The sequence below is a fragment of the Meles meles genome, chromosome 10, assembly GCF_922984935.1.
Source record: "Meles meles chromosome 10, mMelMel3.1 paternal haplotype, whole genome shotgun sequence".
Lineage (NCBI taxonomy): Eukaryota > Metazoa > Chordata > Mammalia > Carnivora > Mustelidae > Meles > Meles meles.
The window spans coordinates 27,563,023-27,587,860 of record NC_060075.1 but is presented as its reverse complement, the minus strand read 5'-3'; the positions used below and the strand labels follow the sequence as shown (position 1 = coordinate 27,587,860).

General features: G+C 38.5%; 1 protein-coding gene across 2 annotated transcripts; it reads left to right on the top strand.

Moving 5' to 3' along the window:
* The first annotated feature begins 1,078 nt into the window (after positions 1 to 1,078).
* On the top strand, positions 1,079 to 21,287 carry SPAM1 (sperm adhesion molecule 1). Of its 2 annotated transcripts, none has more exons than XM_046021039.1 (4): positions 1,079 to 1,195; positions 11,649 to 12,794; positions 13,680 to 13,769; positions 19,708 to 21,287. In XM_046021039.1, exons 2-4 carry the CDS (start codon positions 11,841 to 11,843, stop codon positions 20,167 to 20,169), a joined length of 1,506 nt encoding a protein of 501 aa, XP_045876995.1. In that variant the 5' UTR covers positions 1,079 to 1,195; positions 11,649 to 11,840; the 3' UTR covers positions 20,170 to 21,287. The 2 variants fall into 2 exon arrangements, with proteins under 2 accessions (XP_045876995.1, XP_045876996.1); XM_046021040.1 differs by having other exon boundaries at positions 1,122 to 1,195; positions 11,655 to 12,794.
* The last annotated feature ends 3,551 nt before the right edge of the window (positions 21,288 to 24,838 follow it).

Genomic DNA, 24,838 nt, shown 5'->3' with positions numbered 1-24,838 from the left:
AGGACGTTGTGAAGAGCAAGATCTTCAGAATTAGCTAGAACCGGGTTGGTGGGCAAGTTACTTGGTTTTTGCTAACGCTTACTTCCTCATTTAGAAAATGCAGATGAGGGGCGCCTGGGTGGCTCAGTGGGTTAAAGCCTCTGCCTTCGGCTCAGGTCCTGGTCTCAGGGTCCTGGGATCGAGCCCCATATTGGGCTCTCTGCTCAGCAGGGAGCCTGCTTCCCCCTCTCTCTCTCTCTGCCTCTCTGCCAACTTGTGATTTCTGTCTATAAATAAATAAAATCTTAAAAAAAAAAAAAAGAAAATGCAGATGATAATTCTTACCCCAGAGTGTTACGGAGACGTTCAAATATCATAACTAATTGTTAACTGAAAACTCTTAGATGACTTGCTAATTAGTTGTTGATTGTCTGATTTTAAAGATTGGTTGAAACTGCTGCTTTCCTGTAAACACGCTCTCAATGACATTTTAATGAAAGGTTTTCTGTACTCACATTAGCCTTTAAAATATAACAGATATTGCACATTTGTTTAAAGCAGTTTAGGCGACCAATAAATATTACTTATATCTTGGATTTTTAAAACTATAGCTATTGCATGTTAAGAATTAAAAGCAAATGAGCCATATACAACTGAATAAAAACAATATTTTTTTCTCAAAATTATAAACATTCATTAAGTAACTAAAGTACTAATTAGATTCAACCTCGAGAGACTCACTACCCTATAATTACGTTGACAAGTGAACACGTGCCTTGGAAGTTTCTTTTTAAATCTTTGAAGTTATCTTGTCATCTGTCTATTCTGTTTTGCGCTTGTTTGTTTGTTTATTTGTTTGTTTCTAGAAAAATTGTGGGTTTTATAAAGAACTTGTCCCCAACCCCCACCCTCAAACTTGGTCCATCCCCCAACTTCATAGTTGGTCCAAACTCTTCAAAAATTCTAAAGCAGAATTTCTGCTGCAGAAATTCTGATTTCCCCATTCTCTCAGAATTCCTTTTTTTCCTTGAGCCGTCTCCCAGTAGGTGAGTCTTAGGGACACTCCCATCCCGTCATAAATAAGCCAGATCCTTAGTTGCCGGTCACTCTGAGTTCCTGTTTCCCTTGTCTCAGGTGAGAATCACAGGGTCCTTCTGCTCTCCTCCGTTCTTGGTGAAGACACAAGTACAACTGCCGGCTCTTCTCATTGACAAGGGTAAATGTACTAAGGTTTTTATGGAATAGCATAGGGGGGCAGGGGTAACTATAAGTACTAATGGATCTTTATAATGGCATTAGAAGGTTGACTCTGTAGCTAATTTTTCTTTTTGGATAGCATCTGTCCCACATTTTGATATATAGGAATGTGTTAGATGTATTGTTTATTTTAATAACAACAACAGTAATGATTATGAATGAGTACTCATATCTTGTACAGGTAATAAACATGCTAACAGCCAAAGGAAATTTGATACCGAGAAATAATTTTGTTAACTATTGCTTCTTTGAGTTTTGGTAACAGCTCTTCCTCCTCTTTTGTGAAATGGAAGCAGAGCCAGTTCGTTCAGCCAAACTGATATATAATCGCCAAACATTGTAGAGATATCTGAATTCTATATTAATAATTTTTGTTACTTTTCATTTTAAATGTCACTTATTTATATGCTACTTACTTATTCCACTAATCCAATATCAAGGCTGAAAACTGTCCAGATAAATCACATTTGACAAGTTAGAGAAATATTTCCATTGGGCTAAGTGAAGAGTTTGAAGTCTGAGCTTGAGAAGGTTGCTTTCTTAGTGGACTCCTCCATAAGATGCGAAGAAGCAGTCATAACCGAATTAATGCAAAGCACACGAAGGCTAGAGCCAGTTTGATCTGCTGATAGAGTCATGATTCATGAAGACCATGCTGTGAGCTGAAGAATGCCATTGCTGATGAAGGCCATCATCAGATCTGGCTCCATGGCGGTATGAATTTGTTGACTATCTCACCTCTACCAGAACAATTCCAGAATGCTCACATGTTTAGAGTAAAAAAAAAAAAAAATTTTTTTTTAAATTTCCTAGGGAAGCTTTAATGTTAGCAGGTCTATGAATCATGAAGTAGTCTTGGACTTTGTCTCCTTTTGTCATGCTTTTCCCTGCCTTTCATACAAGGGGGTGGAGGCAAGGGATAATATTATTAATAATAACAGGAACAACTTACGTTTATTTGGTATTTACTCTGGATCAGGTGTATGGGAGAAGAAAGAACTTGCCTTTACCCTGTTAGATTCTGCACCTGGAGCCTGTGAGTTGAACTGACAAAAGACAGATTAAAGGGAGAAAAACATACAAACTTTAATATTTTTATATGCACGTGGGAGCCTTTATAGTAGTTCAGTCATTTATAGACATTAAAGAATCTTCAGACAGATCAGAATTCTATTCTGGTTGTGAAGAAATTAAATGAATGAGGTTTGAGAATGCTGTGGAGGCTACGGAATAGGTAAGGACCTGTTCTCAGTACTCAAAACCCAGGTACGTCAGACTCCAGAATTTCTGCTATGAGAGTGGCTTGATCCATTCGTTCCTCAGTAACAACAACAACAACAAAAAAAATTTACATTGTGACCCAGTGCACACATTTAGAAACATACAACAGATAGAAAAGGTCCATAAAATAATTTTCTTACTACATGTGATGATGGTATTCTCATGCTTCCAATTCTGTTCTGCCCTGTTCTCTCCTAGCCTAGCCATTCCACTGTATCAGAGTCAATTTCACTTCTTTTTTTTTTTTAAATGGTCATTACAACCAATTAAATCAGTTGTATGGCCTGCTAATAGTTGTGGCCTGAGCTTTGGAGAAAAAATTCTAGAAGGAGGCCTCCCCAACATCACTTTCTTGGATTGGATAATCATGCTCACAACTCCTCTCCATTTTTGCCCAAGATGCCCCTAAAATGCTTAGGCAAGGTTTAGCCCTTGCTCTGCAATACTCTTTGTAATTACATTTAGGCTAGAGGTGATCTCAGTGTGGAAGCATTATCTGAGCTCTTCTATTTCCTTGAACTGGAAGCATGTGATCTCCGTCGAGGCCAAATAGCAGCAACCTCCCAACCTCTAGGTGAAGTAAGGGGGCAATTTCATTGCAAAGAAATACAATTTTTACTGAGTTTCTACAATTTGAAGTAAATTTTGCGGATATGACTCATTATCTTCCCTTTTGCCTTCCTCACTGACCATGCTCTTTAAAGAAATTAGAGTCCTTCTATAACCCCCAAACTTCTCTGTAGCATCTAAAAATTTCAGCATCCCCAGTAAACACTTCTTTGGCATTCTTGGACTAGGAATTCACAACCCTTAAATTTTTCCAGAGATATCCTTATTCTAATTATATATATTGACTTTTCTGGTTGCTTTAAGTCAAAAACCACTGTCTCCATACCTTACTACAGCTGTCTTTCTTATAGTTTGGAGGAAATGCAAATGAACCATAATAAGCAAGATTTCATAATATAGGTAGTCCAGGGGCAACAATACTGCACTCTAGATTTGCATAGCTTCTTGTAAAAAATACTTCATAGGTATCATTTCACACATCATCCCAGCATCCCTTGGTGTGAGACTGATCTGGGTATCACCAATATATTTTTTAAAAGTTAATACCTAAAGATTGAATAATTTGAATCTTCCAGTTCTTGCAGGATAGAACTAAAAATGGAAATAACATCTCAATCTTTTTTGGTCTGGGCTCCTTAATCCCTTTAACTGTGGGCGTCACCAGCCTTCAGGTCCCATTGGCAGGTAGAAGACTCAGTTAAGATAGGAAGAAAAAAAATTAAAAGTAGATGTATATATATAGATGTAAAAATCAAAACAACAAAAAAAGTAGATGTATGAAGAGGAGAGAAAAGTCTTTGTAAAGGGAGACTACAATAAATGCTACTAGCTATGCTCTATGACACAGTTGTTCTAATCTTGAGCTATAATACATCAACAACTGGAAAGAATGGTGGCAGTGAGGGACTGTCCTGAGAGAACAGGTTAGATTTGAATTAGTAATCTTAAAAATCCCTGATAATTATAATCTCTAAGATAAATCTTACTTTCCATATCATAATGCAAGGTCAAAGTAGCTACCTACTGTTACTTCTTCAACTCTCTTAACTCCTTATCTTGTTAATGTTTAAGATGAAACAAATTGTATTTTAACCAGTAGGTGAACTTGTGCTTTGGGAGAATGGTAGGAAATGAAAAATAATTTCGTGAAACTGGGGAAAAGGAAAAAATAATCTGATCAAAGAATTAATTGATGGATAGATTCAGTCATTCACCCATACAATTAAGTACTTATGGACCTTCTACTGTGTACCAGGCACAGTACAGGGAATTGGGGACACAGTAGTGAGTTCACAGTTTAGTGAAGAAATATAGACTTATTTCAAATGGGAACACAAACTATGACTGGTACTAAGAAATAAATACAATTTTTATGACAGCCTTGACGCATTTAAATTCGCTTGGTGGCAATCAGAAATGAATACTTCAATAGTCAGATGTGTCTGGAAAGGCTACACAGTGGTAGCAGTCATTGAGAGATCTATCTCTAGGCTCAGAATAGATTTTTACAGATTCAGGGCAAAGATTTATACAAGACGTGCAAGGCAGGATCCCATTGGAATGAAACGTATATAATTCTCATATGGAATTCATATGGTCCACCTGTCACCACAAAACTCTTCTTCCTCAAAGAAAGAGGGACTTTCATGTGGCTAATGAAAGATTTGAGTTTTATTTTACTTTACATCTTGGCCAAAAGCTAGACTAAACTGAGTTGCCACACGTTCCTCAGAAGTGGAGAAAGAGGGGCTCCTGGGTGGCTCAGTGGGTTAAAGCCTTTGCCTTTGGCTCAGGCATGGTCCCAGGGTCCTGGGATCTGACCCCACATTGGGTTCTCTGCTCAGCAGGGAGCCTGCTTCCTCCTCTCTCTCTCTGCCTGCCTCTCCGCTTACTTGAGATTTCTGTCTGTCAAATAAATAAATAAAATCTTAAAAAAAAAAGTGGAGAAAGAGATGAATAAGTTGGGAGGACATTTGCTTGCTTGAGAATTCAGCCATAGTTTTGCTTTCACAAAATGTGCATTCTTTTTTTTATATCTTTTTTTTTAAAGATTTTATTTATTTATTTGAGAAAGAGACAGTGAGAGAGAGCAGACTCCCCGTGGAGTTGGGAGCCCGATGCGGGACTCGATCCCAGGACTCCAGGATCATGACCTGAGCTGAAGGCAGTCGCTTAACTGACTGAGCCACCCAGGTGCCCCAAAATGTGCATTCTTAAGGTGGACTGTAGAACATGTATTTTTAGGAAGATAAATATTAAATTATTTAGAACACTGACAAGATTTTTGAACCAGTCCTCATTCCTAAGAAGAAAAAAAACCATGTGCATCCTATGTGCAGCATTGAGCAGCCTGGTATCTCTATAGGCACCAAATAAATTGATAAGAAGAAAAACATCTGTTGTATTATCTTTTGAAACTGAGCTCATATGTTTTTCTTCAATGGTATTTACTTTCAGCATTGGCAAATGTGTTTAATCACATTTGATGCAATTGGGTCCCTACTGCCTTTGAAAGAGGACATTTATGAGAAAAGAGGTGTTTTCTGTCTGAATTAGACTATAGTGGCCATTGGGATCTTTGCTATAATCCCACATGCAGATTTAGATACTATGACTTTGACAACTCAGAGAAACAAAACCCAAAAGTCACCTGACTGGTCAAGGAAAGAGAAATATTAGTTATTGCTAACAGAAGACCAATTGTAAACTCATAGCCCATATCAAAGCTGGTATACCTTTGTGACCTTCATTGTCCAAGGCACTGATTATCATGGAGGCGCTTGTTACTCCTAAACTTTGACTTCAGTGATTCTCAGGCTTTTTGCCTATTTGTGCAAGGCGGCTGAGACAATGTGATTACGGAAGAACTAGGACTGGCCCCAGGGTTTTGGTGGTGGGATGCTGGGTTGACTATAAGTCAGGCATTACTAAGCTCCGTCTGAGGCTTGACAAATGGCATTGCAGAGGGTATGCCTAGTGAAGTTATTGTGTTTTTAACTAGCCTCTAGAATTTTAGAGACTTGATTCAATTATTCAAGTACTTCGTTCAGTCATATCTGGGTGTGTCAGTGCTTCACGCAAAGCTATAGAAGACATAATTGTCTTCTGAGTAATGTTTGAACTCTGTGGCTTCTGGATGCTTATAGTTCATTTTTTATTTGAATATTTTCATCTTAAAGTGGTACCCTAAGCCATAATTTTGAGTTTACTGAAATTCAGGGTGCATGACGTTCATTTACTTAATTAAATGATGAACTCACCCAGCATGTACCACAGTGGGGACTGACAAACACTCTCTACTGACCACGCTAATCAGGCTCATTGAACTCTCTTTCTGACTAAGCCTCAAATGCTGGGCTTCTGTATCCTTCCTTGTGGAATTTAGTTCTAGCAAGAATCCTGTTAAGTCAGTTTAGTAAGAATTCCCATCCTCCCTACCTGGTCAACTAGGATATCTGATTAGGTTTCCTATCTTCTACTAGCCCCCTGGTTTTGCCTGATCACCCTGCCTGACTGTTAGGTCAGTTTAGCCAAAGTCTCCCCTCACCCCTGATGTTCCCTCTTAGTAATTTTCCATCCACAGACACCCCTCTCCCCCCACTTTGCTCTTTGGCTATAAAGTCCCAAATTTTCTTGCTGTATTTGGGAATTGAGCCCAGTTCTATCCGCACTGCTTTTCCTTTGACAGCTCTGTGGATTCCTGGTGATATGTTTTGATTTGTTTGAACACCTTCATTTTAAGGTATCACCTTGGCTGTAATTTTGAGTTTACTGAAATTCAAAGTATATCAAGCTCATTCATTTAGTTAAATAATTAACTCATGTACGTATCTACTGAGTATCAAGTAAGTGGCTTGGAAATTCGAACAACAACCTAATCCTACAATTAAGGATATATTATGTACCTGCTGTTATAAGGACTCCTGGGTCTACAAAGATATTATGGACACAGAATGTTATTATAGGCACCTTTACCATCTTTCCAAAGGAATTTCCTTCTAAGATTTAGATGAATTACTTTCTTATTTTCAATTAAACACTCTTGCTATTGAACTATCTTGCATTTTCAAAAGATGAAATATTGAGGCACCTGGGTGGCTCAGAGGGTTAAGCCTCTGCCTTCGGCTCAGGTCATGATCTCAGGGTCCTGGGATCGAGCCCCGCATCGGGCTCTCTGCTCAGCCAGGAGCCTGCTTCCCTCTCTCTCTGCCTGTCTCTCTGCCTACTTGTGATCTCTGTCTGTCGAATGGATGAAACCTTAAAAAAAAAAAAAAATCTTTGGGGCGCCTGGGTGGCTCAGTGGGTTAAAGCCTCTGCCTTCGGCTCAGGTCATGATCCCAGGGTCCTGGGTTCGAGCCCCACATCGGGCTCTCTGCTCGACGGCGGGCCTGTTTCCCTTCCTCTCTCTCTGCCTGCCTCTCTGACTATTTATGGTTTCTGTCTGTCAAATAAATAATAAATAAAATCTTTTAAAAAGAAGATGAAATATTAATATCTTTTATACCTTATCAATATAATTTGCTTAAGGCTTCAATATTTAGAATTTATGTTTAATCATGTGGTGGTTTTCTAGCTTCTTAGATGTATTACCTTCTAATTATATCATGGCCGAACAGGAAAAACGTTTACTGCATAAAAAGTATATGTGTAAATTATATCTCTTATGTTTTACTATAGCAATTAAATAAAATTTGGTTTTGGGACAGCTTTTGAGGGATTTTATTATTTATTTGGTTCTCTTCTTTCTCCTCTCCCCTCTCCCTTCCCACCTTAGGGAAAGGAGCAGGATTCAGAAAATTAGCATTTTCCTATAGCTAACAAATGTCAAACGTGGTTTTCTTAATCACTTTGAAAATATACCTTCATTTTAATTTTGTAACGAGAAATTACTTTTACAGTAAATGCTGTACTTACTTGAAACCAGTTCATTCTTACACTACAGAAATCTTTCATTAATTCAACAAAACGGTTAACAATCAAAACAACTGCAATTAGGACTTGTTTTACCATTAAACTCATTTCAAATGCTAATGAAAAATTTATAGCATTTTTGTGTTAATTTGCCATCCTTACCAATCTTTTTTCCACTGTAAGGTACCTGAATTTGCTGGGATTCAATGCGTGCACGCATTCACACACACACACACACACACACACACACACACACACACGCACACACACGTTCCCCCTGCTCTACCACACAATAACACCTCAAAAGATTAAGTCTTTTCTAAATTCCTTCATTGACCGGGCAAAGAGCTGCTTTTTCTCACCCAACATGCTTAATACTGAAGAGCATTTAGATGTTTCTGGAGCAATTTCTGGCCCACTGACACTTTAGAGGAACTTATAAAATGTTGCTTCAAAAATAAGTTGTCTTTTTTTTCCTTTCTACTGCATAGCGGGATAGGGAAAAGCAGATACTAAAAATCAGATAGAAAAAGAATTAGAAGTTCTGTAATGTGCCCCATGTTTTTAAAGCTACCTCTTTAGTAGGAATAGTTTGTCACTTAGTACTTAGTAGTAGATACACAGATTAAGAATGAACAATTTCTTTTTCTCTTTTTTAAAGATTTTATTTTTAAGTAATCTCTATACTCAACATGGAGCTCAAACTTACAATCCCAAGATCAACGGTCACGTGCTCTACCGACTGAACCAGCCAGGGGTCCCAGGAATGATCAGTTTCTTTAACCTTAAGGAACTCCAGTCTGTGCAAAAATTATCTGTGGGAGATATTGACAAATTTAAGACATGAGTAGGAGAAGGAACCAAAGGAGAAGAATAATAATGATGACGCTAATAATAATAAAGAAAAAGGGGAAGGAAGAGGGAGTTGATGGAATACCACCAAAAATAGTATTAACTTCTCTTGTTTGGTTTTTAAAGATTTTATTTATTTATTTCTCAGAAAGAGAGAGAGCACACACAAGCCGGGGGAGCAGCAGGCAGAGGGAGAAGCAGGCTCCCCACTGAGCAAGGACCCAAATGCAGGACTTGATCCAAGGACCTTGGGATCATGCCCTGGGTAGAAGGCAGATGCTTAACTGACTGAGCCACCTTGGTGTCCCTTAACTTCTATTGTTTAATCAAGTTTATCATCATATCTATTTCTGGCCAAGTTATTTATAAAACATCATGGCTTAAGAAATTTCCTATCAAAAAAAATCTTGCTTAAAGGCTCCTTTCTTTCCTGAAAGCATGAATAAATTTTTGCTTTAAGAGAAGAAAATGGCGGGGGCACCTGGGTGGCTCAATGGGTTAAAGCCTCTGCCTTGGGCTCAGGTCATGATCCCAGGGTCCTGGGATCGAGCCCCGCATCGGGCTCTCTGCTCAGTGGGGAGCCTGCTTCCTCCTCTCTCTCTGCCTGCGTCTGTGCCTACTTGTGATCTCCGTCTGTCAAATAAACAAATAAAATCTTTAAAAAGAAAAGAGAGAGAAGAAAATGGCACATGGATTTTTCTGCTTCAGGGATATGATGCTGGTCTCTTAAGTTTGCTCAGAACTCGGCTTAGATCCACAATGACTTGGAACTGGAGGTAGAAGTCAGCCTTTGAGTTGAAATTAGAGACCAAGTAGTACTTCAGAAATGATACACAGCCTACCAAATGTAATTAGTATACAAGGGCTACCAAGGCAATAAATTTGGGGCCAGCTGCTCACTTGAAGTTTTGCCTTTTATTTTTCATTTCATATTAAAGAATGATTCCTGAAGTATTTACGGAGGTAATTTAGATACATTAAATGTACCTTCAGCATCCTGAGGCTTGGGGCTATTTGATAAGTATTGTAACCATACTTTTCTCATCTGCAGTTGTTCTGAGGGCAGTAGGGTAATGGGGACCTCAGAGGTGCTTTGGAAAGAGACCTTAAACCTTGGGACTCTCCACTCCGTCCTTCCTTTCAGTCCTCACTGAGCTTTTACCAAAGTTACAATCTTGGCTTTATCACTATTTGTCCACATTTCTGAATGTTCACCTTTATATTTATAATAATAATTTATATTCAAAATCTATAACAATTTTAATAGTAAGAGAATTTTATCTAAATTCAGTTCTTAATTCCACTGAGATAATATATACATAGACTCCTTACAGGAAGTAAGACTATCGGAAGAGTGGTGTCCGAAGACATTCCTGTGGCCGACTTCTACATCTGTTAATTATGATTTTCTAGAAAGAAAGCATTTGTTGTAGAAAAGAAGAGCTTAGCATTGAACCAAGAAATTTAGCTGTTTTGTTTGGCTTTTTCTGTCTGTGATTGTCTTCTCCTTACCTCAAAAATCCCAACTACCAACTTCTTCAAAATGTAACATGAGTGGCACGTGGGTGGCTCAGTCAGTTAAGCGTCCGACTCATGATTTCGGCTCAGGCCATCACATGGTCATGAGATAGAGCCCAAGCCCCATGTTGGGCTTCACTCGTCTGGAATCTGCTTAGGATTCTCTCTTTCTCCCTCTGCGCCTCCCACCACATTTGGGTGCCCACGCGTGCTCTTTCTCTCTCCAAAAAAAAAAAAAAAAAAAAAAGGTAGAAGGAGAACCCAGTGAATAAACAGTAAGAAAGTGGATGGTTATTTTCCTCTTCCCCCTAAGGAGAAGTTGAGCTTCAAATCTGTTCTGACAAACAAAATTCTAGCCTCAAATTTTGACCCTGGGATTATGATCCGAGCTGAAGGCAGCCACTTAACTGGCTGAGCCATGCAAGTTCTCCTGGAAGATGAGATTCTTGTGTAAAGTGTCTAGTAGATCTTCTAAAGGGATGCTTTTCTAGATGCTAACCCAGGTCTGTCCGCAATTCTGTGACCCAAGGCTTTGTCCAAAAATGTATAAAGAAGAGATACATTGTTTCATTTAAAAATTTTACCTATTTTTTATATCTATACATAAATTTTGTGTGTGTAGGTATGTGTGTCTATATACATATAGACAAACAGATATCTACAAATATAGCGCATCTTTTACTTAATCTTTTACTCAGTTCACTTTGAGATATGATGGAACACTATTCCAAGTAACACTTAAACTTGTTCCTCAGTAGGAGATTTTGGTTAACTCAATAGTTTCAGGCACATTTTTGATACACTACTTCTGGGAGATAAGACTTTTGCCTTCTCCCCTACTTGCCCCTCTTAAAAAAATAAGATGAAATCTCATAATTTTATGAGAGGTTGTTTTCAATTTTTAGCCTGCCACTATAAGGTGGTCTTTCAAGAAATAACAAACAAAAATGAGAGATTCAACTGGAATTCTATTTAACAAGGCTTTGCTAAGGCAATGCTTGGCATAGCATTCTACACAAGTGGGAAGGCAAAAGGAAAAACAGGTACATTCATCTCCCTGTAGGCTCAGTAATTATTTGGAAAGATGAGACAAATGTTGGCTATTACAGGATTTGTATCATACAGAAGAGAATATAATTTTATTGATTCAAACACAGGAGTTCTCCAGTTTCGAGAACGGAATTAAACTCCTGACTTTCAAGTTGAGAACTTGGTAAAGTTGACAGTCTTGATACAGAAACATAATGTTAACAATGTATTCTATATTTATTCTTTTCCAGTTATAGATGAAGCAACTTGCAAAACATTCTTGAAATTGAAGCAAGAAGAATAATATTTAAACGTGTGATCATTATACCTCTTTATCCATCAAAGTGGCTTCATTCCACTCTCTTCTGTACTTGGATCTTGCATGAAATATCGGACAAGCCGAAGTGTTTGGGAAGAAATTTTCATAGTCATTCATCTTTGCAATGGGTGTGCTCAGGTTCCAGCATATCTTCTTTAGGAGTTCTGTGGGATCCAGTGGAGTCACGCAAGCCGTGCTCACCCTCCTTCTGATTATATGTTGCTCGACTCAGGAGTACAGAGCACCCCCTTTTATTCCAAACATATCTTTCCTCTGGGTCTGGAATGTCCCAAGTGAAATGTGTTCTATAAATTTTAACGTGCATCTAGATCTGAACCTTTTCTCTCTAGTAGGAAGCCCTCGAAAAACTGCCAGGGGACAAAATATTACAATATTTTATAATAACAGACTTGGCTACTATCCTTACATAGATGACAAGACTGGCCAAGTTATGAATGGAGAACTCCCCCAGACTGGAAACTTGGTAAGGCACTTGGCGAAAGTCAGGAAAGATATTGACCATTACATAGACGTAGACACGACGGGCCTGGGTGTCATTGACTGGGAAAACTGGAGGCCTCTCTGGATAAGAAACTGGAAACCTAAAGATATTTACAAGAACCTTTCTATTGAGTTGGTTCACCACCAACATGCAGAACTGAATGAAACAGAGGCCGCCAAGAAAGCCAAAGAAGATTTTGAAAGCGCAGGAAGGTGTTTCATGGAAACGACCTTAAAACTGGTAAAAGAACTTCGGCCAAATTATTTATGGGGTTATTATCTTTTTCCTGAATGTTACAATGGTTTTCAAGAACCCGATTACAATGGAAGTTGCCCTGATATAGAAAAGAAGAGAAACGATAAACTCGACTGGTTATGGAAGGAAAGCACGGCCCTTTTCCCATCCATTTATTTGAGTGGCAAATTCCAATCTTCTCAAAAAGCTGCTCTCTATGTCCGCAATCGTGTTTTGGAAGCCATTCGGATTTCTGCCGTACACAGTGTGAAGCATCCACTTCCAATTTTTGTATATACCCGTCCAGTTTTTGCTGACATAGCTTTGAAATATTTTTCTGAGGTAAGTCAAGGTGTGAGACCTATGAACTAGCAGCCACAAAAGGTGTTTAGTGAAATTCAACATCATTTTTGAAGGGAGTGAGATTTGGCTTTTAACAGCCTTTAAAAATATGCACACAGATAGTACTCCATTTTTTTTTAAAGATTTTATTTATTTATTTATTTGACAGACAGAGATCACAAGTAGGCAGAGAAGCAGACAGAGAGAGAGAGGAGGAAGCAGGCTCCCTGCTGAGCAGGGAGCCCAATGTGGGGCTCGATCTCAGGACCCGGGATCATGACCTGAGCTGAAGGCAGAGACTTTAACCCACTGAGCCACCCAGGCGCCCCAGATAGTACTCCATTTTTATGTGAATGCAAAATAAGAGTATATTTCATTTGTTTGTTTATTTATTTATTTATTTAAGATGTCATTTATTCACTTGAGAGAGAGAGCGCAAGCACAGCAAAGGGAGAGGCAGACAGAGGGAGAAGTAGGTCCCCTACTGTGCAAGGAGCCTGATGAGGGACTCAATCCCAGGACCCCAGGATCATGACCTGAACTGAAGAGAGCTGCTTAACTGACTGGGCCACCCAGGCGTCTCAAGAATATATTTCTTTTAAATGTAATCATATACTGTCTTAGCAACAATGAAAAAACTAGGTAGCACAGACAATGTATTAACTCAGTTGCCTTTTTTTCCTTTCATGGGGTTTGTCAACAGAAGTAATTAAAATAATAACAGAAAAATCTGTATATTTGTTATAGTAAGGATGTGGTAGCAACAGAAATAGTGGGGAAATATTTGAATTATTATTATTGTCAGAATTCTTTGCTTTGGTGTTACTGTCTTATGCATAGCATTTCTATTTTATTTCTGTTAACTCTTTCTGTCACACTCACCAGGAGGACCTTGTGAACACAATCGGTGAAACAGTTTCTCTAGGTGTTTCTGGAATGGTAATATGGGGAAGCCTCAATATAAGCCAAAATGTGGTAAGTTGAATTGACAGGAAATAGATGAAAACATTTCTACTTTTGTTTTTGAGAATGGTTGTACTGAATAATAAAAGTAAGTACTATGCTTGGCACATAGTAGTATGTGCTCAGTTAATACTGGTTGCATCAAGCTGTCCTTCATTTGTGTGGTTATGTTATAAGGCAGAAAAAATTGTACCTCTTTTCCAGCAAGGAAACAGAAATTCAGTGAAACTGATCAAAATTCTCTAGGCTATGTGGCTAGCAAGTAGCAAAAAGAGGACTACAAACTCAGTTTTCTGACATGGTGTTTGGCTTTTGTATTGTACTGTGATAGGTCTCAGTAAAACCCATGAAGTAGTCAATGAAATAATAGTCAATTCTTTCATTCATTCAATTACTGTTTATTAAGCACTTCTTTTGCTTATTCATTTAGTCATTCAATGGCAGTTTATTATACGGGTCAGCAAATGATGGCCGGGGCCAAGAATGAATTTTCTCCTTTTAAATGGATGGGGAAAAACTCCCAAAGAATAGCATTTATAGTAGGTGAAAATTAGGTAATATTTAAATTTTAGTGTCTCCTGGGAAAGTTTTATTTAGTGGAATACAGGCATGCTCCTTAGTTTAGATGTCTATGGCTGCTTTTGCAGTACAAAGAAATAATTGAATAGTTATGGCAGTCACCCCTAAATATTTACTGTCTGCCTCTATACAGAAAACATTTGCTGACTCTTGGTTTATTGAGCATCTCCTGGGATTAAGTGTCAGATAATCCTAGGTGCTAAAAATGTAGCACTGAATGAAGAGAAGTCACTTCACCATGAAGCTGCATCCTTGCAAGTAGAAATGCAACATATGCAGATAGGATATGTCAGGTGGTGATAGGTGCAATAAAGAGCAATGAAGCAGTGTAGGCAGGATAAAGAGAGATAAAATGGCGGTTCTTAAGATGGGGCAGTCACAGAAGGCCTCTCTGACGAGGTGCTGTTGGATCAGAGACCTAATAAAAACTAGGCACCAAGTCTTTAAGAGACCAAGTGGGGATGGTGAGTGCAAGAGCCTTCAGGCTGGAATGTGCTTGTCAAAGAAAGACAGAGGAGGTCAGTGTGACCGGAGTGCAGTGAGCAAGGAAGACTTGTGGTAAGCGAGAAGACAGAGGGTCATATGGAGGGCTTCTTCGTAGGCCACCATGGGGCTTTGACTCTGATATGGAAGGCCACGAAGAGACTTGAGCAGAAGAGTTGCAGTCTCTGACAAACATTTCTTACTTAGCTGAGTTGAGGATCCACGGTAGATGGGCAAGAGCGGCAGCAGGGGAGGAAGCTGTTGATGGCCTGGACCCCGGGTGCTGGCGTGTGGTTTGAATATAATCCAACAGTAGAACTGAGAGGTTGGACTGAGGGACTGGATGAGTAGGATGGATAAGAGAAGTGGTTAAGATGACTCCAAGGCTTCTGGTTTGAAGGAATTTGTCTCTGAGATGGGAGAGACATAAGGAGGAATGATTTGGTGGGGGTTGGGCGGGGAGGAAGAAAAAGGAGCTGGGAGTGGGGAAGAGATGCATAAGCTATTGGGAATTACTTTTTGCAAAATATTACTAAATTGTTCAAACGTTCTCTAAGGGAGAGGAAAAGGAATACTTCCTTATTTTCCACAGGTTATATTTACTGTTGTCTATTTTAAGTAAAATTTTGAGTAAAACTTGTTTTATTAGGGAAAAAATGGTCCATTTTTTTCCCTGTATGGGTGACTTCTTTTCATTTTTCTCCTAATGCATTTTCTTCAGTTCAAAAGGCCTTTAATTATTACCACCTAATCCTTTTCTCTCTTCCTTTATTTTCACCCTTGTTTATTTTTCTGTGTCAGATCTGTCTTCTCAACCTCTTCAATCCTCTTGACTCAAGAGTAAAGCTATCACGTGGACACTGCTGAACTGGAGCTCAACTTTTCCTTCTCTAACAGATGTGGAAATATGAGAGACTTAGGTGCCACAAAGAATATCTCATAGAGTTCATGGCCAGGGAGACTTCTCCTAGGACCTATAGAGAAGAGACTTTATACAGCAATCTAAGACCAGAAGAGACCTTTTGTCTCTTGTCCTTCAGATAGCCTCACTATATTGTTAATTCATTTATAAAAGTACTCAACAGTAGTTCCCATTATGAGATTCTTTCAAGGTCATCTGAGCCCTTCTACTTTTTGGTAGAACTCTATTGTCTCTGGCTTGATCACCAATAAGGAGAAATAATATAAAATATAAGTATGGAGAAAGGTATATGTCCCTGGTGCAAAATCTTCCATGTCAGAAAATCATTAAAAAATTATAATTCTCCTAAATATATTCCTAATTTTTATTCACTGTGTCTCAAATCTGTAAACACCTTTCTCAAGGGTCTTATAAATTATCTGATGGAATCATTTATAAATATTCCCCATACTACATTCTTTCTTTTCCTTTTTTTTTAAGAACTGAGAACTCCACCCTTACTCTGATGAGGAGTGAAGCAGGCTTTCTCCAATTAGTAGTACGGCATGACATATTATTATGTCACGCCTAGTTTTTTTCTCTTATTATTGCACTTTAATCTTAGATTTACATTCTTCTACCATGACTCTCAGAGCATCTTCAGCATTTTTCATACACAGTTCTTCAATTTCCTACCTAATGACACTGCCTTGAAATTGCCCCCTGTGATCTCTGTTTTATGTATTTCTGCTACTTTTCCCACATGATGATTTTGAATGCTCATTCTATATTACTTCCCCTTTTTTCTATGTAATTTGTAGCCAAAAGAATCATGGATTACTCATCTTATTTTCTCTGATTCATTGACAACTTGAGAAACTGGTAACTGCAGGTTTAATGACTGAAATTGACTTAAAACAATTGTTATCAAATATAAGAAAGCTATTTCCTTGCATTCCGTGTTATTAGATCCAGTGGTATGGCAGCCAGCTCCTACTGGTCCCAGCTCACGAGACCTGATTATTAAATATTTAGAAATTTTGTGAACTGGTTGTTAACACAACCATTATTAAAAATTAAATTACAAAAACTTAGAATGAAATAAGTACTGTTAAAACCAAAGCAATAAATATTGGGGGCATACTTCACTTTACTATTATCCATACTCTTGAGGAACTTGACATCTATTGTATCTGCATAAGTGGAAATAGTACATAATGATATGCTTCTCCACACCATGCTACCACAATGGGGGCTTGATTTCCAATCACTCAGTGATAGCAGGTTGATAGCTTAAAACTGGCCACGGCAGATGCATTTATACCACAGATATTGACAAATGCTATAAACCAGGCCTTATCTTTTAGAAAGCCAGTTTCAGATCCTTCCAAAGACTACATCTTGTGTAGGCTAACGATTCTCAAGCCATTCTTATCCTTCACTCCTCTTTTTGCCCAGCTCTTGTCTCTGTGGTCACTCAGACTGTCATCTGAACTTGGTATCAATTTTCATGTATCTTGGCCCCCGGGGATACAATGTTGAAGAACACTGACGAAGTCTCGGCACTCATACAGCTTATATTAATGTTGGAGGGATGGAAACAATATACAAATAAGAAAAATATTTGATGTGATAAGTAATATACAGAGAATTAAAACAGATGTGAGAAAGTAGATAGGAAAGGTGTCTGAGGTTTAATTAAAGGTGCAATCTGAATGGCGAGATAAAGTGACCGTGTTAAAAATTAGAGGAAAGAGGGATGCCTAGGTGGCTCAGTGGGTTAAAGACTCTGCCTTTGGCTCAGGTCGTGATCCCAGGGTCCTGGGATCGAGTCCCGTATCGGGCTCTCTGCTCAGTCGGAGGTCTCCTTCCCTTCCTTTCTCTCTGCCTGCCTCTCTGCCTATTTGTGATCTCTGTCTGTCAAATAAATAAATAAAATCTTAAAAAAAAAATTAGAGGAAAGAGCATTCCAAGCAGAGGGAAGAAGTAAGTGCAGTTTGAAATAAACCTGCCATTCTTATGAAACAACTAGCATGCCTAAGGCAGAGTGGGTAAGGGAGGGGTATTCAAGAGGAAGGAAGAATTACCTCACATCAGGTTGTATATAAGTCAGGCGAAGTTGAATTTTATTCTAGACACCATGCAAAACTAGGATTAAGAAGAGGTTTTCTTCTGCTGCTATAATAATGACAACACACTTAGTTTAAACAAGAGAGAATTATTATCTTATACTTTGTAGTTCAGAAGTCCAGCATGGGTCTTAACGAACTCGAATCAAGATGTCGATGGGTTGCATTCTTTTCCAACGGAGGACCCTCACTTACTCATTTGGGTTGTTGGTAGAATTCATTTCCTCCTGGCTGTAGCAATGAGATGTCTATTTTCCGGCTGGCTATGATGGCTAAGGGTCATTTCCAGCTTCTAGAGTTCACGGCATTCTCTAGCTCTTGGCCCTCTCCTCTATCTTCAAAGCCAGCAATGCTGGGTTGAGTCTCCTTTATCTTTAATTTGTTCTCTTTCTTCCATCTCATTTTTTTTTAAATTCCAGCTGGAAAAGTTTCCACACTTTTAAAGGACTCATGTGATTAAATTGTGCCCATCCAGATAACCTGGGATAATCTCTCCATCTCAAGGACTACATTCTTCTCCGTAATCATATGTATAACGTTCCTTTTGCCATGTAAGGTAACAAGGTCACAGGTTCCAGGGCATTAGAGTATGGACATTCTTGGAAGGCCCTATTCTTCCTATCATTGCTGGCATCATCTCAAGGCATATAATGAGATAGAATCAAGTGGAAGCTGCCAAGATTCCTTGACTTGCCTTCTGATCTACTACCACTACTTTCTTTGGTCTGCTGGAGGACTAGCATGGCCAGCTTTCTCGGTGGAACTATGGATTATGAGAGAAAGCAAGGGACTATCTTCTGTGTTTTTAAAAAGACAGCATCCCAGTTTTAGAATGCATCAGTCTCAAGATGAATCATTTTAGTTACTCATCACTCGTGCTCTGCCAAATAAGTGTATTTGTAAAAGAGCTGTCATAATTCACCCATAACTTGAATTATACATAACATTTAACATAAAGTATACTCAGTTGAACCTGTTTAGTTGTTGTTTTTTTTTTCTTAAAGATTTTATTTATTTATTTGACAGAGAGAGATCATAAGTAGGCAGAGAGGCAGTCAGAGAGAGTGAGAGGGAAGCAGGCTCCCTGCTGAGCAGAGAGCCCGATGTGGGACTCGATCCCAGGACCCTGCGATCATGACCTGAGCCGAAGGCAGCGGCTTAAACCACTGAGCCACCCAGGCGCCCCCTGTTTAGTTGTTTTGAGCTAGCAGTTGAAAAATCTTCCTCATGCTGTTTAAACTTGTCTCACAAAGATGATTCTTATTACCTTTATTTATAATTTCATGACGGCTAACCAATGATATGCTGGGTATTAATGCTAAGTACTTTTATAGGCATTGTATCTTTTCATCTTCAAAACAACCCTATGAGGTAAGTGCTAGAATGATTCTTATTTTATAAATGATGAAGCTAAAGCATAACTGGGTTAAATGATTTGCCCAAGGTCACCCAGATAGGAAACTAAGACTTAGAAAACTTGCAAGATTTCCAAGGTCACAGAGCTAGTCATTCATGGAACTGTGACCAATTTGGGAAGATGGGCCCCAGAGACCATTCTCTAACTGCCCTACCATCCTGCCCTATTTTAGGAATTACTGAAGAAGTCTAAGGCTAGGCTGAAGTTAAGGTTTAACTGGTCAATTATTCAGTTACATCAAATGGCATGTGAAACTTACTTACAAATGTTACAAAACAGTTGGAATAATCTTGCTTGATAAGGTAAAAAAGGTAAACTACTTCCTACCTCTTGCTGGGTCTTGTTTTATCTTGCTTCCTTAGAAACTGCCTATCACTGTGAATTAATTGACAGATGCGCTAATTTGTCCCTTAATATTCTAACCTTCTTATAATTTTACAGCAATCTTGCACAGAGCTAGACAATTACATGAAGAATAAACTGAATCCTTACATAATCAATGTCACCCTAGCAGCCAAAATGTGTAATCAAGCGCTCTGCCAGGACCAAGGAGTGTGTATAAGGAAACACTGGAATTCAAGTGACTATCTTCACCTGAACCCAGAGAGTTTTGTTATTCAACTTGAGAGAAATGGAAAATACACAGTAAAAGGGGAACCCACACTTCAAGACCTACAACAATTTTCCCAAAAGTTTTACTGCGCTTGTTATGCCAATGTCCATTGTATGGAGAGAGTTGATATGTCTGAAGTCCATACTATTAAAGTATGTGTGCCTGGAGATATTTGTATAGACACCTTTCTAAACTCAGGACCTGGTGGTCAACCTTCTAGCCGGAAGGAGAAATCTGCCACTTCCAGCCATATCTTATCTGCCATGCCACCTGCCACAGGGTCTCCATGATCCTGCTAAAGATCTTAGTAGGTGCCTCAAAGCCAGATAGCCGAAGATGACTCCAAAAACCCTCAAGTAGGCTCTCAAAGTGTACATATTCAAAATAAGAAACAATAAAACAACCCATTCAAGTACAAGTTCAGTGTTTATTAAATTTTCTGCCTACATACATTGTTTTAATATCTTTTACATCTCTATATACAACAGTTTAGCTGGCTTAGATTTTTCTAGGCAAATGACAGTACCTATATACTTAAAGATCTATATTTGAAAAGTTAATTAAAACTTATGGACAAGATAGTATTTTTATTTTTTGAGCAAAGATTGCTTTTTCACAATCAAATTGAACCTGAGATCATTATTAATTGATGAACAAAGGATGTTGGCTAGCACTTTCAATTTTCAAAATTGTAGTCAGGGCAGTGTTAACTGTAGTAGTATCCATTGATACTACATTTTGCTTTTGAAAATCAGAGTAGAATGTTAATTATTAATATTTCATAGAATTTGTTTTGTGAGAGGATATCCAACTTTGTATTTTCTAATTGCCATGAGCCTATAGCAAATATCTCATGTACCATGATGTGTATATATAAGAACTAACAGGTATCTGTTATATTCTTGGTTCAATCTATCAAAGACTGAATGCAAGGTCTATACAGTTAGAGGCCTAGTGTTCTTCTGATAAAAGTAAAGATTCAGGGGCGCCTGGGTGGCTCCGCGGGTTAAGCCTCTGCTTTCGGCTCAGGTCATGATCTCAGGGTCCTGGGATTAAGCACCGCATTGGGCTCTCTGCTCAGTGGGGAGTCTGCTTCTCCCTCTCCCTCTGCCTGCCTCTCTGCCTACTTGTGATCTCTCTCTCTCTGTCAAATAAATAAATAAAGTATATTTATTTTAAAAAGTAAAGATAAAAATAATGCTAATTTACTGCAAATGAATGTCTTTCCAAGTAGTTTGTAATTTGCAATAAAATGTCAAGAAATTATTATGGCAATAAACCTTATCTTTTAAAATGTAATATAATATCCCAAGTGTACCCTGTCTGCCTTGAGCAGAGAACTATGGATTTTAGGTATTTCATCTTGATAATTTCTTCAAGTTATGTTACAAAAAGGTAACCTTTAAAAAGTGATTATCCTGTCAACTCTGTACATGGTTTAATAGGTATTCAGAATAAATATAAATATAAAAAACAGCCCCATTTCCTTTTACTCTTGATGGTCTTTGACAATTTTGTGTATTTAAATGGCCTATTTCATCTGAGCTTCCATTCACATCTTTCATGAAGTATTTACTGAGTGTTTACTCTCTGTCAGGCTCAGTATTCAGTGTCTCAGATTCAAGGTGAAGTAGCATGGTCTTGCCTCAGGGAGTCTGTTATACATCTGAAGAAGATAAATACTTGAAAGTGGAAAATAACAACATAGTCTGTGACATAAATGCTATTAGAGAAGTTTGGCATGCTCTGGCATACAAATAATTTGGAGGTGTCAGAGAAAATTTCAAGGCTGTCATGAAAGAGATGATATGTCTACTGCTCAGAAGACTGAATGGCAGTTCGTATGGAGACACAAGACAGAGGAACTTCAGGAAGATGGACCATTGTGTGTGGTTTTGACCATGGAATGCAGTAGATGATGGGCCAAATGGGTGAAATCTTTTGTCCACCACACCAAGAAGTTTGGCGTTTACAAGGAAGACACTCCCAAACTTCTTGACCTGCCCTGTTTTCCCATGCATACCTGTCACGGCAGGACACATTTATCTCTTTTTACTCCTTGCCACCTCCCTATGATGTAAGCATTATGAGGGCAAGTTGTTTGGTCTTTTTGACTTGCTGCTATAGCCACAATGTGATGAACAGTATCTGGGACTTAGCAGGGGCCCGCTAATTATTTATTAAACAAATAAAAGCCAAGGGGGAGCCCCTAAAGAATTTTAAGTGTGGCAGTTGTCCTGGCCACTTTTCACAGTCTGGATCCTCTTGGATCAATGTTGCCCTTTTCCTTAGCTCTGTCCTTTATTCTCTGTTCCAATCACAATCCTGTTGTCAAAACCAGGTTTTCATAAGTAAGCCATGAGAAGAGACGATTTGATAATGATCTGGCAAGGATACTGTATATGGACTAGTTTAGTTTAGTTAGAATACCTAAATGGCTATCAGGTGACGAGGACTTGGAAAGAGTGGAGGCTGCAAGACAAACTGGAAAAGGCATGAATTCTGCAGTTGGACAGTTATAAGGGCAAATCCCTGCCTCCAGCGACTGGTAGCTACACAAGCCTAAGAGAGTTAACCTTCCGTTCCATATAATGGCAATGATATAAACCTTTTAGGATTCTTGAGAGGATCGATTAATATAATACATGGAAAGCATTTGGCCTTAGAACTAACTCTGTAGAAGTTTCTAGGAGGAAGGAGATGGATATGTTTTTATTGGGTGTGGGGAGATACCTGTATTGCTGTCCTTGGGTGCAATGTCAAAACAGTAGGTTTCTGCCATGGCAGATTTGGCCATGAACCCAGTTAGGGAAAGAGACCACTAAATAGAAAAAGAGAGTTGGCAGGAAAAATTTACATAATACACATCTTTCATGTGATCAGGTTTACAGAAGCAAAGTTGGATTTCCACTTAGATCCAGTATTTCCACCAGGGATCATGTTTGTATCTGAGACACAAAGAGAATAATTTGATATCCCTGCTCTTCAGAAGCCTGCACACTGACAGAAATGATAGATACATCATCCAAAACTGTCCACAGAATGTGGCATGTACAGAAATTGTGAAAAATGAAGGGCTATAGGAAACACAGTTTCATCCTGTTAATTAACACAATGTACTAAAGGAATCGAGCAATTTAGCTTCAAAAGATAGGGAATTCATTTGTTAGATACAGACTGCATCCCTAAACTTTCAAGTGTCATGCAAAATCTATCTCCCTGGTACAGCAGAGGGCTCAGTTCTGAAAGTATGAAAGAAGATATCGGCTTTTATTTTTGAAAGTGAATTTGAAAGGAGTATAGATATAAAGATATAGATATAAAGTAGACTTTTGAGTTTATGATATAGATATTCAATATTGTTGGACGAAAGCAGATGTTTACTAAGAGATCATAAGTAATCATGTCAGGGCACTTACTGAAAGGAGATGAAGACATGAGACAGTGTTTAAAAAAAAAAACTCTTGGCAGTGAACTTTGGATAAATACATACATTTGGGGAAATTAATTGTTGGGTTCTTAATATAGCAAACATTATGCTGACACAAAAGTGACTAATAGGAAAATGATAGCCCATAGAAGTGCATAGGACAAAATGAAGAGTAAAAGTCCACAAAAGAAGAAATATTTCCAAAATGCTGACCTTTATTTAGTATTGAAGTATAGTGAAAGAAATTAATTTTTTAAACTCTTCTATAAATTGGCTGCTGGCAAAATAATAGTGACCTTTAGATGGTGTCTGAACTCCTCCCAAGCCAGAGGAAAATCAGGTACATATTTTGTGACTAGATATTTGAGGACTCTGAGGACATTTACTTGCCATGTAACTTCATACAACAATGGAGAGTGATTTCTGGCTTATATCCTTTCCACCACACTCCCAGATAAGCTCAGTGAAGGCACAAATATGTGCTTGGGATTCTATGACATAGTGCAAATCTTGGCACAAAGTAGGTGCTCAAAAAAGTTGAAAAAATGTTGCAATGACTATTGAGTATAATTGCTATTGATTAAAAGTGAATTTGATAAAATCCTAATTCAGCTGGGTAGCTACCATGAGTGAGTGCATTTTTTTTCCTTTGCTGGAAGATATTTATTTTGAAATGCTTCACTTGAAATTATTTTTGACTTTCAGAATGCTCCCCACCACTTTCCTCTGTTTGGGGGGGGGGGCAGAGGGGTATACATCAACAACCATCTTACTCCTAAATTTCTGCCTGGTAAGTCCAAGATCATGGTGTATTAAACATGTCTTTTGTTTTCTGTGTATTAGGATGTTTTGACATTTTAACACTCCTTTTGTCAGAGGAGACACTGCCCCTCCTGGGGCTAGTTAATTCTTAGATACAGCAAAGGGCATTGCTATTTGATAAGCAAACTAACCAAGCCAGAGCCTTACCTCTTCTATTTGCTTTGTATACCCCAGAAGGCAGTATTCCTCTGTCTTTATCATCTCAGAGCTATGTATTAAGCAAATAGAGACCACCTCGATAGCCCTGATGGGGTTCAGGACATATTACTCCAAAATATGGCACCTATCATATTGAATATTTTAAACTACAGGATTTTGAGAAAACAGCAGAAGCAGAAAGTTCACTCTGGTCTCCTCTCACCTCATCCTTCTTACCTGCAACAACAGGCCATAAAACCCTCATGTGAAAGGTGTCCTTCATACACCTGGAGGAATGGATCATCCTTGTCTCCAAAGACAAAGAGATGCCAAGAAGAATCCAAATGAACAGGCTTTGCTAAGTCTCCCCCAGTTTACTATAATTATTTCACATTCTTTATCCTATCTTAGTTCCACACTACTTCTCACTTCATCAAAACTATCATAAAAATACACAGCTCTCACTGTTTCTTTGGGTCTTTTCCTTATGAAGGCTCTTGGGTCACATAAATCTTAAATAAATTTGCATGCTTTTCTCCTGTATAATTTTCAGATCCAGTCAAGGACCC